The 12,807-nt window shown below is 66.2% G+C and overlaps 1 protein-coding gene across 1 annotated transcript; it reads left to right on the top strand.

The window, feature by feature from the left end:
• Positions 1 to 5,499: 5,499 nt before the first annotated feature.
• Positions 5,500 to 12,303, top strand: TCEA2 (transcription elongation factor A2). Its single transcript, XM_053927224.2, has 10 exons — positions 5,500 to 5,750; positions 8,041 to 8,103; positions 8,444 to 8,549; positions 9,445 to 9,532; positions 10,282 to 10,412; positions 10,529 to 10,585; positions 10,973 to 11,127; positions 11,197 to 11,343; positions 11,871 to 11,942; positions 12,150 to 12,303. The coding sequence occupies exons 1-10, from the start codon at positions 5,679 to 5,681 to the stop codon at positions 12,156 to 12,158; spliced, it is 900 nt and encodes a 299-aa protein (XP_053783199.1). The 5' UTR covers positions 5,500 to 5,678; the 3' UTR covers positions 12,159 to 12,303.
• The last annotated feature ends 504 nt before the right edge of the window (positions 12,304 to 12,807 follow it).

Genomic DNA, 12,807 nt, shown 5'->3' with positions numbered 1-12,807 from the left:
CAGGCGCCAGACACTCTGTCTGTCCAGCCCATCCCGGCGTTCTTGCCCCTGGCTCCACCCCACACCACCAACCTGGGCGCAGGCAGCCACTGGTCTGGTTGTCCTCACTCAGGTCTCAGCACCCTGGGGCTACGTCTGCGGGTGTCTGTGCTATACAAGTTGTGCCCCTAGTGGTCCTCGGAGGCACAGAGGTGGGGCTCACTGTGTGCCCTGCAAGGTGGCTGTGTGGTGGCACCCTGCACCTACTGTCCCCCAGGACAGCCCTCCCCTGGGCTGTCCTGGCCCCACACTCTCCTGCCCAGCGCTGGTGATGATCCTTGGCTGTCTGTCGTGGAAATCATGGGAGGAGGCATGGGCCCAGGTGGTCACCAGCCCCCAGGCCCTGCACCTGTGGTGACAAGTGGCTTTGATGGCCCAGCCAGGTGGGGCTGGCAGGGGGAGGTCTGTGTTTTTTGGGACCTTCCACCCCTCCTTGCTCAGGGACAGCAGTCACTCACCCCCCGAACGCTTGTCTGTGTTTGCTGAGCACCCGGTGTGTGCCGGACCCTGTGCTAGGGGACGAGCTTCGGCAGCAAACAAATCGGACCCGAGTCCCCGCGAAGGGGGAGCTCCAGTCCTGGGGGACTGACAGTCAGTGAGTCTACCAACGAGTCAGAATGAGGGCGGCCGGCTGCGGTGTTGCTCCCGGGAGCAGGGCACTGTCCAGGGCACAAGGCTTGTGTCGGGCGCCCCTGCCTGTCAGGAGGACACTCCTGAACTGCCCCTTGAAGGCGACGTGTGGAAGACACGCTGGGGAGGGTGTTTTGCACATGGGCACCAGCATGGGCAAACGCCCTGGGGTGGGCCATGTGCAGGTGGGCAGGAGGAGCAGGGAGGGTCTGTGTGGGGCCAGGAGGGCCTGGCTCTTTCTCTGCAGGAGACTTGGTGGCTTGGGGGGGCTTTGGGCAGAGGAGGGGTGTCCCCTGACCACTCCCACAGCCTCACCGCAGAGCTGTGTGGACATGGGCCTGCCTGGGGCCAGGGGAGAAGGGCAGGGGTGTGTGCCTGGAGCCCCCAAGGTCACCTCCCAAGGCCTGGCTCCTCAGCCGCGCCCCCATCTGTGCTCACCCCTCCCCTGTGAGTCTCCTGTGTCTCTCTCTGGGAGAGCAGGGCCAGCGTGCTTGACCCTGGGGTGTGCTGACCCCCTCCTGTCACCCACAGCCCCCGACCCGCCACGGCCTGGGCCCCTGGGGAGGGGAGGTAGAGTGGCCGCCAGGCTGGCGGGCTGGCAGGGCGGCGAGGGCGGCGTTTCTGGGAATTGTGTGGGGAAAGCACATTGTTAGAGCAGCCTGGAACAGGCCCCAGCCTCTGGGGGATGCCGGCTGCCGCCCCACAAGGGCTGCCTCTGGGGGGGTGCGGTGCTGGGCCTTGGCCAAGGTGATGGGCCTGCTGGGGACTTTCCGAGAGACGCTGCCCTTCCATTGCACAGATGGGGAGACTGAGGCCCAGAGGGAGGCAGCGGTGGCAGCGCCACACATGCACTGTTGCCGGGACAGGGGACTCTTGCTGCACCTCGGCCCCTGGTCGCTGCTCTGCTCGGCCCCAGGAGTCAGGCTGTAAGGGAGGCCTCGATGGAGTAGGCTGGGTCTAAGTACCACAGGGTGCCCGTGCTGGGGACCTGTGGCCCCCGTGGTGGGCTAGGGGGTCTGAGGAACAGGGTGAAGGGATGGCCGAGTGCCAGGCCAGCAGAGAGCGGCCTGCAGACAGCAGGGGACGGAGGCTGCACAGGCTGTGAGGCGCCCTGCCTGGAGCCACGGGACGCCAGGGGGGCCGTGTGAGTGTAGAAGCTCAGGCCTTCCCACCAGGGCCCCTGCCCCAGCCAGAAGGGAAGCATGGATGCGACCCGCTGGGGTCATGGCCGGCTGTGGATGGCGGGGGGCGGGGGCCCCAAATAGAAAAATTAATGGCTTGAGCTTCCGATGTTTCCGTGGACTGAGGACGGGGGTGGGGCAGGCCTCTGGGCCAAAGGTGTGTCCGGGCCTGTGGGGGGTGGGCCCCGGGGTTGTCCCCACCATCCTGTCAGAGCCCCCCGGACAGGGTGGGGCTCCTACAGAGGGCTCCTGAGGGCACCCCCCTTTCTCTAAAGGGGTGGAGTGTGGAAGGGCCAGGAGGGAACACAACCTGGCAGGGTGGGCTGCGGGGAGGGCAGCCCCACAGGTGGGTCTTCTGTGGGTGCCCCTTGGGGTATCGTGGGAACTGAGAGGCCCCCTGGTAGTAGTGGGCCAGCAGCATCCGGAAGGGCTTTCTGGAATGAGGGAGTGGGGCTGGGAGGTAAGGGTGCTGTGCTCACCCTGATTCCTCTTCACCTCTGACCTCTAATAAGGAGCCCCCTCCTGACCACACATCCGCATTTCCATGGCTCACAGCCTGGAATAAGGCCAGGGGCAGGGGTTGCGGATCTGGAAGGACCCAGCCCTGGTGGGCGCCTGCGGAGGCTGCAGCCACCCCCTGGAAGCAGAGTCCCACGGTCCGACGCCCCCCTGCCCCCGGGACAGCTGTCCGAGAGCACAGGAGGTCCTGAGGGCCCAGGCACCTTGCTGGGAAGCTCCTTGGAGGAGGAAGTTCCTAGGGTCAGGCAGGGCCCACGCTGGGTGAGGGGGAGCAAGGCTCTGGGGGTCAGGAATCGTAAGGGGTCCAAGGGCCTGGGGCTGCTCAGGAGAGGCATTGGGAGTTTTGTGGTTGGCCGGTGCTACTCCAGCTGGAGCCCTGGTGAGGGCAGGACCCACCTACAGCCCGCAGGAGTGAGGACCTCTGTCCAGGACTAAGCACTGTCCCTCTGGCGTTGGCCAGACGACCTGGAACTCGGGTGGACGCCTGGCGGGCAGGCCGTCCACGGCTCACTCCCGCCACCTAGAGGCCACTGCTCAAAGCAGTGTCGTCCTACCTGGACCTCAGGCTCCTGTTCACCTTGCCTGGGGCTGCCCCCCCACCCCCTGAGGTGGTGGTGGTCCCCAGTTCCCCAACTTGGAAGCCATCTGCCTCCTACCTGTGTTGTCCACCTCCTACTCCCCATCGCCTGCCCTGCCCTGGGCTAGGCTCCCCACAGGCTGAGCCTCCTGGCCATCCTCCGCGAGGGCCACAGTGGCTTGGTCTCCTTGGCTTGCAGTGTCACTGGGCCTCAGTTGAGATGCACAGAGACAGGCCAGGCTCCTCGAGCTGTCTCTGTGGCCGGAGCCGTGGAAGTAGGGACCACCTGGCTTCCCATGGCGGAGGAGAGAGGGCCAGGGTGGCCGGGCAGGGGAACAATGTCCCAGGTCCTCAAGTCCTGGCTTCAGTGCGCAAACGACACTCACAGGCTGTGAGGACGCCAGCTGCACTGAAACAGTTGTCAAAGCACTTTCCGAGACGTGCGACCTGGAGACCAGCCCCGTCGTCACCGCAGCACCCTCAGCTGCGGCCCTGCGTGTGCTCTGGGTGCCCGGCCCTGCTCCGGGATGCGGTTCACTGCTCCACTCCTAACCCAGGAAACGTTGCCCCTGTTAGAGATCTGTGGAAAGTAGAGGACGGTCCCTTCCCACCCTGTTCCTTTTCTGACGGGGGCTTGGTCCTGGGCCCCAGCTTGAGACCTTGTTCTCCCTCCCACCCCAGCAGCCACCTCCTCTGCCTCCAGACCTGCCCTGTCTCTGTCTCCTGCGCCTCTGCCTGCCTGTGCCACGACCCCTCCTGCCCTCCCAGCAGCTGGGTAGGGTCATAGGGCCCCCAGACCACCACCCACCTCCCAGTCCAGGGACCCCGCTGTACCCTGGGGTGCAGCCCTCTGAGTCTCTGCCCCCTCTAGCTGCCCACTGCTCAGCATGCACCCCCGTCAGCTGGTGGCCTAAGCCTCTGCCACCTGCAGACGGAGCACAAAGACCCCAGGGCTGTCCCTGGGGTACGAAAAGCAGGCTCTTCATTCTTAGCCAGCCCTTCAGTCATGCTGGAGGGTCACTGCACAGGCACGTCTTTGTGGCTGAGAACATCCAGCGCGGCCAGACCCTTAGCAGCATCCCTTACTCGAAGCACCTTGCACAGGACAGCGGGAGGCGTCCCCTCGCCAGGGGCCATCGCCCAGGGAGAGTCTTCAGGCTAGTTCCCGGGGGTGTCTGCCTGCCTGCTCCCCTCCCTGGCACTTTGTGCTCATCTGTCCCCATCCCGTGGAGGGAGCGGATGGGGACTGGCTGTGGGGCTGCCCCGTGGACACCCGGGCCGCAGTTGGGCGTCTGGGACAAACCCATCTTGGCAGCAAGGCGAGGCTCTGAGAGGCCTGCCCTGACCCTCTCCGTTGGACTCTGCTGGACAGAGGGCTGCTCCCTGCTGCCCATGTGGGTTGACTCCCCTCCCCTAGGCTCCAACCTCTGCTGGCTCCCAGTTGTGGCACTTGGAGGGGGTGCCAGCCCGAGGGGGTGTTCCTCTGAGCAGTCCTTGCAGCCTCATCTCTGGGACTCGGTTCTCTAGGGTTCCTGCTGGTTTGTTACGGGACCCTGGCCAGCAACTTGTTCTGGCCATCTGTCTTCGGTTGAGAGGGGTTGAAAGGTGTGTGGCTCCAGATTCCCCAGTGTCTCTGGTGTTGCTGGACCCCAGGAGGGTTCTACCCCCTCTAGCAAACCACCCAGCATCTGCATCACTGGGGAGGTGGCAGACGTCGGTGTGGCTGCTGACCCTCCCCGGGCCGGGCCATCCCTTCAACTTCGTGCAGTCTGGCCCCTCCCTCCCGCAGCAAGGGCGATGACAACCTAGCTGCCTGTGCTCTGTCCCCAGCCCTGTCCTCAGTGCATCGTCCTGAGAGCAGCCCTGTGAGGTACCGGGGACATCCCATTGCACAGACAGGGAGACTGAGGCACAGAACGGCCAGTGAGTTATTTGAAGTGGCAGTCCAGGATGCGCACCCAATTGGCCGACTGCGGCGGCAGGGTCCCTTGGCGCCATGCGGACTCAGCCCCGTCCTCTCGCCTCTCCGCATCCTGCCACTGCTTCCTCCCAGCCCCAGGCTCTCCGCACGCGGCCTCGGAGGCCAAGATCCGGGGCACAGCGCGCAGGGCGTGTCCACGCCCGCAGGACTTGGCTCTGGGGTGAGGGAGTCAGGGGCCGCTGCCCCGCGACGGCGCCGGGGCCGGAGGAAGGAAAGAGGAGGGCTCAAAAGAAGTAGAGAGGGAAAGACACTAAGGTGCAGTTGCCGGCCCCGCGTAGTGGGCCCCGTCTCCCTTCCCCAGCCTCTCCAGAGCGGAGGATCCACGACGTCCCGGGTTCCACGCCACAGCGGGAACGCACGTCCTAGCCTCAAGCGCCAACGCCTCGCCCCTCCACAGGCCAACGGGGCCGCGCCGGGGCTTGTGGGACTGCTAGTCCTTCTCTTCCGTAGGTCTCCGGCGACAGCCCGCGAGAGGACTACAATTCCCAAGAAGCTGTGCGCTGCCGCATGGCTTCTGGGAGTTGTGGTCCAAAATGGGAGAGCACGCGCGAGGCGGACGGGCGCCGGAACTACATGTCCCAGGATGCAGCGCGGCGGGCGCGGGGGCCGGGGGTTTGAACGAAGGGTCTCCCTCGGCCGCAGGACTGCGTCGGCTGCGGCGGGTGCGGGAGGCGGCGACGGCTGAGGCTGGCGTCGGGGCCGGCAGGTTGAGGCTGGCGCGGTGGGCGCTGGGGGCGCTGCCCCTGAGGCAATGATGGGCAAGGAGGAGGAGATTGCGCGCATCGCCCGGAGGCTGGACAAGATGGTGACCAAGAAGAGCGCGGTGAGGGGCGCGGGCCGCCAGGACCCCGGGACCCCCGCCCCGCCGAGTCCCCGCCGAGCCTGCCGAGCCCCGTCAGGGCCGGGGAGAGCACCCGAGGGGCAGGACGAGACCCCGCCGGTGGCCGAGACCCCTGCCCCGGGACAGCCCTGCCCATCACCCCCGCACCGCGGCGGAGGCCGCTTTCGGGCCTGGACGTTGTCCCGCAGCCACGGCTCTGGAGTCAGACCCAACCGCAGTCGGGGAACCCCGCGGGGCCGGGCCTGCGCAGCCCAGCCCCGCCCCGCCGGGGCATCCCCGCAGCAGTCCCCGGCCCCGCCCTGGTCCCACGCCGGGTCCCTGCCGGCGGGAGTGTGGACTGTGGTCGCCGGTTTCCTCGGGCATCCCCGCGGGGCCTGGGGCTGCGGCGCTCGCCGTCCCCGTTCGCGGGCCGGCCGCTGGCCTTCCCTTCTCTGTCCCCGCCCTGCAAGAACCAGGTTTCCCTAATAAATGCTTTCCCTTCTTCGGCCAGGACTCAGCCAGCACCCACTTGGGGGTGGACAGATAGCGAGACTCTCAGGCAAGGGCCTTAGCAGTGCCGGGCCGCTGCCGTCCCGCAGCCTCAGACAGGGTCCCGGCTGGTGGGGGGCCAGTGCCGCCCCTCGGCTTGGAGGCCTTGTCCAGCTGCGTCCCCTCACACAGAAGCGTCCTTGGCAGGCCGAGAGGGTCCAGCCAGCCCGAGAGAGGCCTGGTGAACACCGACCCGCTCTCCTCTCCCGGGGAGTTTGGGGTGGCTTCTTGGGTCGAACAGGACAGAATGTGGGTGCCTGTCGACCCAAATGTCCGGGTTCAGGAAATGGGGCTGGCCCCAGCACCCCCATTGTGTCCATACCCTGGGAGGCCGGGGGAATAATCTGTAGCCTTTTGCAGAGGTGACCAGAGAAAGAAGATGCTTCCCCCCGTGGAAGAGACAAAACAAACAATGAGCACCCCCTAGGTGCAGAGGGACGGGCCTTGAAACCCACGGAGGGCTGAGTGGGGCCTGGCAGAACTGGGGGTGTGGGGTGTGCAGGTGGAAACACCCTCAAGCCCCACGGGAGAGTGAGGAGGGGGCAGCTGTTGCTGGCACACCTGTGGACTGGCCAGGTGGCTGGGGCTAGGGGGCTGTGGGGTGGGGCGTGAGAGCTGCCGGAGGCTCCCAGGGTTCCAGCCACCGAGAGGCCCCTCAGGGGAGTTGGCGGCTGTCCCTGGGAGGTCAGGTATGGTGTTAGCCCGGAGCCCTGGGAAGCTGGCACTATGAAGCCTGGGGCTCCGTCTTGTCCCGGGAAAGATGATCAGGGAGCGGGGCTGTGCCCTTGTGCCCCCTCTGAGGAGGTCACCCAGGGCTGCAGCCTGAGCAAGGATGCCACCCAGATTGGGAGGGGCAGGGCAAGCCCACTGCCACCTGGGCTGCAGGACATCTGAGGCTCTCATGACCTTGGGTGGCCGGGTGGAGTCATCTGTACCCCTTTGTGTCCCGGGAGAGACACACGTGGAAACATCGATGCGTTAAAAAGTGAGGTGTCTGTGGAGGGAAGAAGAGCAGTGGGGAGGGTGGGGTGCTGTGTGGGGTGTGGCTGCTGAGGTGTCCCCCAGCAGCTCTGGGGGAGGGATGGCGGGAGTCTTTGGGTCTCCTGGGAAAGACATGTCCTTGGCGTGGGCGCAGGTGGGAAGGCCCTGGGGCCAGCAGTGTGGCACGTTGCAGAACAGTGAGGAAACATGGGTGGGGGGAGAAGGGAGACAGAGAAAGGAGACCGGGGGTCTGTGCAATAGTCCAGATGAGGGGTAGGGCTGGCCAAGGAGTGGGTCTCAGAGAGATTGATGGGGGGTGGGGTCATGGGACATGCACAAGCTGGGTGAGGGTGTGGTGGAGGTATCCTGAGGGTTTGGCCTCAGCAGGGGCACCCACAGGTCCTGGGTCAGCTCCTCTCACCTGGTGGGTGGGTCACTTTGGGAGGAGGCTGCCTGATCCACTTGGGCAAGGGACAGGGACCGCACAGGGGAGTGGGTACCTCTGGGGCCACACCTTCACCCGGCTGTGGCCCTCCCTGGCATTCCCCTCATCCTGGTCTGGTCAGTGGCCGCTGCCGGGTGAGAAGCCACGTGACCTGTAGTGCCAGGGTCGGGTGCACAGCCGCTTCGCATGCCCACCGGCCCTGGGCATCTGGCCCCAGTGGGCCCCTCAGTTGTCACTACCTCGTGTCCCTGCACTCTCATGTGTCGGCAGTGGGCTTGTCCAAGGAGACAAGTTCATGAAGGCCCACTCTTCTTCCAGGAGGGAGCCATGGACCTGCTGCGGGAGCTGAAGGCCATGCCGGTCACTCTGCACCTGCTCCAGGTAGGGCCCCAAGTGTCCCCTGCCTGGGAGAGCTTCCGGAGCAGGTCCTGGGCACCTCGCAGGGCTCCCTGCCCCATGCCCCTGTCCTTGGGCCGCACAAACACCTCCCCTGATGAGGCTACCCCTGCCTTTTGCTGCTGGTCTGAGATGAGGAGGGGCCTCCCAGGACGACCCACCCTGTCCCTGGCCACTGAGGCTCCCAGGTCCCGGAGGGAGCAGTAGCCCTCGGGAAGAGTGTCCCCCTTCTATTGCTGACCCTTAGCCCCTGCCCCATGGGAGCCTTCAGAGGTCTGTGAGGAGGGCCTGGCCGCTGCCCCCAGCCCAGATGCTTGCCTTGTAGTCCACCCGAGTCGGCATGTCTGTAAACGCCCTGCGGAAGCAGAGCTCTGATGAGGAGGTCATCGCGCTCGCCAAGTCGCTCATCAAGTCCTGGAAGAAGCTCCTGGGTGCGCAGTGGGCACGATGGGCTGAGCGCTGGGGCGGGGAGCACGTTGCCAGTAGCGGCTGGCTGGCAGGCCCACCGGGGATGGGGGTGTGGCAGGCCCTTCCTAGAAGCCCTGCTCAGGGCTGGGAGGGGTGGGGCTTCCCTGGAGGAGACTTGAGGGTGGCCGCGGGCTGCGCAGAGGCAAGTGGTGTCAGGGCAGCAGGAGTTGCCCCCAGCCAGTGGAGGAGGAGGGGGAAGGAAGGAGAGGAAGAAGGGGTGAGGGGCAGGAGGAGGAGGAGGGAGAAAGGAGAGAAGGCGGAAGTTGGCAGAGAGGAGGGGCCAAGGCGGCACCCGGAGCCCCTGTGGAGCGCAGAGGAATGTCTGCGGCCTCCCTGCGGTCCTGCGTGGCCGAGGGCCCCATGTTGGACGTGTGTTTTGTTGCGGCGGGTGGGGGAGGCTCCCGGCGCAGGCCCCGGTCTTGGGAGCCCTTGCGGTCTTGCTCAGTGGATGGCGCCTCCCAGTGGTGCCTGCTGCGGTCCAGCTGGGGAATGGCCTTGTCCTGTCTGAGTGCAGATGCTCCCCCTGTGGGAATGTCACTGGGGGGCGTGTGTGTCCACACTCAGGGGTCACTCTTGGGGGATGGCAACCCCTCTGGCAGATTGGACAGTGGGGTGGGCCCCTGGGAGGCCCTCAGGCAGCCTGCCTGAGTGGGGCAGCGTGGGCGGGGAAGAGGCATGGGGGCCATTCCTCAGTCTGCACAGGAGAGGCCCTGGTGTGTCGTTGGCAGCAGGGGCCGGCAGGCTGGCAGAGGCTGTGCTGTGGCAGCAATCTGCTCCCCTCCCTGGGCTGGCCCTGCCCCGGCCCCACCCCCGGGTATGCCTTCCCTCAGCCAGCCACCCCACTCTGGGCACCTGCAGATGCTTCGGATGCCAAAGCCAGGGAGCGGAGGAGGGGCGGGCCTCCACCTACGTCCTCGAAGGAGGGCCCTGAGGCCAAGGATACCAGGTAGCTTACCCGGGAGGCAGGTGCACCCCCTCCAGCACTCAGGACAGACCCACTCAGCATGTGAGCACCGATTTCTGCGCCATGAGCAGGCTGAGGCCCTGTGAACACGAGCCCTTTTAGCCTCTGGGAGGGGACTGTCCAGAGTTCCGCTGGACACTGTCTGCAGCGCCATCCCCCAACGGGCAGGGCTGCTGCTGCCCTGCCAGACCTGTGGGAGCCCTCAGCGCGGTGCTCCGTGGCCAGCTTGGGCTGTACACCCTGACCCTTGAACTGGCCTCTCTCTGGCTGGCCTCTCCCTTCTCCCTCGGGGTCACAGGTGCATGAGATGCAGGGGCCTGAGGGGAGGGCTGGTGGACACAGCCTGGACAGCAGGCAGCCTGGGGCAGGGCAGCTATGCTCTGGCCAGCTGACCTGGCCTTGAGCGACTGACACCCTGCCCCACCTGCCTGACGCCAACTGGTGGTGGTGGTGGTGTGGCCCTATGATCTGGGCCCCCCTGAGAGTGATGCTGTCCCCATTGTGCCCCAGTCAGGGGGTGGGGGGTGGAGTTCCCTCCCAGCTGGCCTCACTGCGTCTGGCCAGCAGGGCAGACCCATGGACAGGCCAGGCTGGACTGCAGCTGCATGGGGTCAGGGGCTGCTCTCAGGGTGGAGCAGATAGGACTTAGGAGAATGGGCTGTGACATTGGATTTTGTGGGGATAGGTGTCTCATGGGTCCTTATGGCCCGAGTGGGCCTGTCTCTCTCCAGCCGCAAGAGGCCAGAGCTGCCCAGAGTGCTGTCGGCCCCGAGAATGACCACATTCCCCCCAGTGCCGGTCACTTGCGACGCTGTGCGGAACAAGTGCCGGGAGATGCTGACAGCCGCCCTGCAGACGGACAGTGAGTGCCCAAGGGACAGCCCTGTCCCCAGCCCACCACTGCCACCCTGGTGCTGGGTGGGCTGAGAGGTGGTGGGCAGAACCAGCGGGGCGGCTAGTCAGAGCTGCTTCTTACAGATGACCACGTGGCCATTAGTGCAGACTGCGAGCGCCTGTCGGCCCAGATTGAGGAATATATCCTTTGCGCAGGGCTTGGAGGCTGGGGGTTTCAGGTGGGGTCCCCAGGCCAACCAGGCCCAGCTCTGCTCTGGCGCCTTTGCCAGGCTGCTGGGTGGTGGTGTGGGCCCCCCTCACCCCGAGCCTGCTGAGGGCTGATGCTGCTTGCTGGCAGCCCCGGGTCCCCGGGCCCTTGAGCCTGGACTGGGTCCAGTGGGGGCAGGTGAGTGCCCAGCAGCCCTTCCGCTCACCACCAGGCCTGGGTGGACAGACTGACCCTGAGGTGCTGAGCTCTTCTTCCCAGCCCTGTCCCCACCCTGGCAGCCCCCACGGGAGTCCCCACCCGGCTGGTGGGGTGGGTGGAGGGCAGCGGCCTCGCCTACAACAGTCCTTAAAAGCCCGCACGCATCTTCCGGGACGTGGGGAACACGGACATGAAGTACAAGAACCGTGTTCGGAGCCGCATCTCCAACCTCAAGGACGCCAAGAACCCAGACCTGCGGCGGAATGTGCTGTGCGGCTCCATCACGCCACAGCAGATCGCCGTGATGACGTCCGAGGTGAGTGTCCATCCCACGGGCAGGCGGGGTGCCCTTCGGGCTGCGCTCAGTGCCCGGCGCCCTCCGCAGGAGATGGCCAGTGATGAGCTGAAGGAGATCCGCAAGGCCATGACCAAGGAGGCCATCCGTGAGCACCAGATGGCCCGCACGGGCGGCACTCAGACGGACCTGTTCACCTGTGGCAAGTGCAGGAAGAAGAGCTGCACCTACACGCAGGTGCGCCGTGGCCACGCGTGCGGGCCCAGGTCTGCGGGTGGGCGGTGTCCACACCCTCAGCCTGGATGGCAAGTGTGGGTGGTGCCAGCCAGCACTGGGGCCCAAGCCCAGGAGTGACGGTTACCTTTAGGACCTGCTCCTCTGCTCAGGGCCCTGGTCCCCAGCAAGCAGCACCTCTGGGGCGTGGCCCACTTGCTGTGGACAGAGTTGGGGACCTGGCCCACCCAGCATGGAGGGGCCCAAGGACTGCTGCCGGGGGGCGGGAGAGGGTGCTGTGCTGCCTGGTGGTGGCTGCACGGCCACACTGTGACCCACAGAGGCAGATGCCACTGTGGACCCCAGGGGGCGCCAGGGCCCTGGTAACAGTGGAACGGTCAGGGCCACTGGAAGGAAGGGCCACCCTCAGGGGTGGGGGGCTGTAGGGCAGGCCTGGGTGGCCCCCTGGTAGTGACTGCAGGGGAGACCTGCTGCCCGCGGCCTCCTGCCCTGACTGACCGCTCCTGGCCTGTGCCACGTCCCGCCTGCAGGTGCAGACCCGCAGCTCCGACGAGCCCATGACCACGTTTGTTGTCTGCAATGAGTGTGGGAACCGCTGGAAGGTGGGTGGGTGAGCCCAGGTGTCCCTGGCCCCCTGGGGTTGGGTCTGCAGCCTGAGTGGGGCCCATGTGGTGTGCAGTGGGGGACAGCCCCACCCAACTGGCCTCCTGGGAGCTCTGGGGAGGGCGGTGGGACCCCTCCCCTGCCTCCTGCCATGCGTGGCGACTGATGCTGAGGGGATGGACGCCTGTGGCCCACCCCCCCTGCAGTTCTGCTGATGTCGTGTGGGCGCGCTGGCAATGGCCCATTGCCCTTCCTGCTTCCTGCCGCCACAGCTTTCCCGGAGACCTGCTTCGTGCCCCCACTTGCAGCCTACCTTTCTCCCTTTCCCCAAATTATTAAATGTTTCTTTTTGCCACTGTGCTCTCTGTGGCCTTTGGTCCTGGTGGGCCATGCACAGCCCTCCTTCTGGGGTCAGGTGACACTTGGGTATAGCCTTGGTGGCAAATGCTGGAGGGATTGGGTGGGAGGGGGCTTGGGTGCACAGAGGGCCCGGGTCCCCTCCCAGCGCTGGTCCCTGCACCCTGTTGCTGGGGGAGGCAGAATGGGTGGGGCTGGGCCCCGGACCCTTTCTCAGTGCCAAATCACACTGTGTGCTGGGAATTCTGGGGACGTGGTGACCAGCACAGGCCTCCCAGGGCCCGCCTCTGGAGACAACCTTTGACACGTCCCGAGACCCGGCCCACCCAAAGCCTGGGCACTGCTGCTTACTGCTCTGCCAGTCCTGGCCCCTCACCTGCAGGGCCCTGCTGGGGAAGAGTAGGCATAGGGCAGGGTGTGGGGTGGGTCTCCTCCGAGCCCGGCTGCTCCCACATGGAAAGAGAGGTGGCACATGAAAACCCCTCCGATGAGACAGCCCGCTGTGGG

Source organism: Desmodus rotundus, chromosome 6, assembly GCF_022682495.2.
Source record: "Desmodus rotundus isolate HL8 chromosome 6, HLdesRot8A.1, whole genome shotgun sequence".
NCBI classification, from domain to species: Eukaryota; Metazoa; Chordata; class Mammalia; order Chiroptera; family Phyllostomidae; genus Desmodus; species Desmodus rotundus.
This window is presented reverse-complemented; position numbering and strand designations above follow the sequence as displayed.

Bases quoted from the DNA above. Each gene is read 5' to 3' on its own strand.
- TCEA2 (XM_053927224.2), top strand. From the start codon at position 5,679: ATGATGGGCAAGGAGGAGGAGATTGCGCGCATCGCCCGGAGGCTGGAC. The intron at 5,751-8,040 runs GTGAGGGGCGCG...CTCTTCTTCCAG, and splicing joins TGGTGACCAAGAAGAGCGCG to GAGGGAGCCATGGACCTGCT. The intron at 11,128-11,196 runs GTGAGTGTCCAT...CGCCCTCCGCAG, and splicing joins TCGCCGTGATGACGTCCGAG to GAGATGGCCAGTGATGAGCT.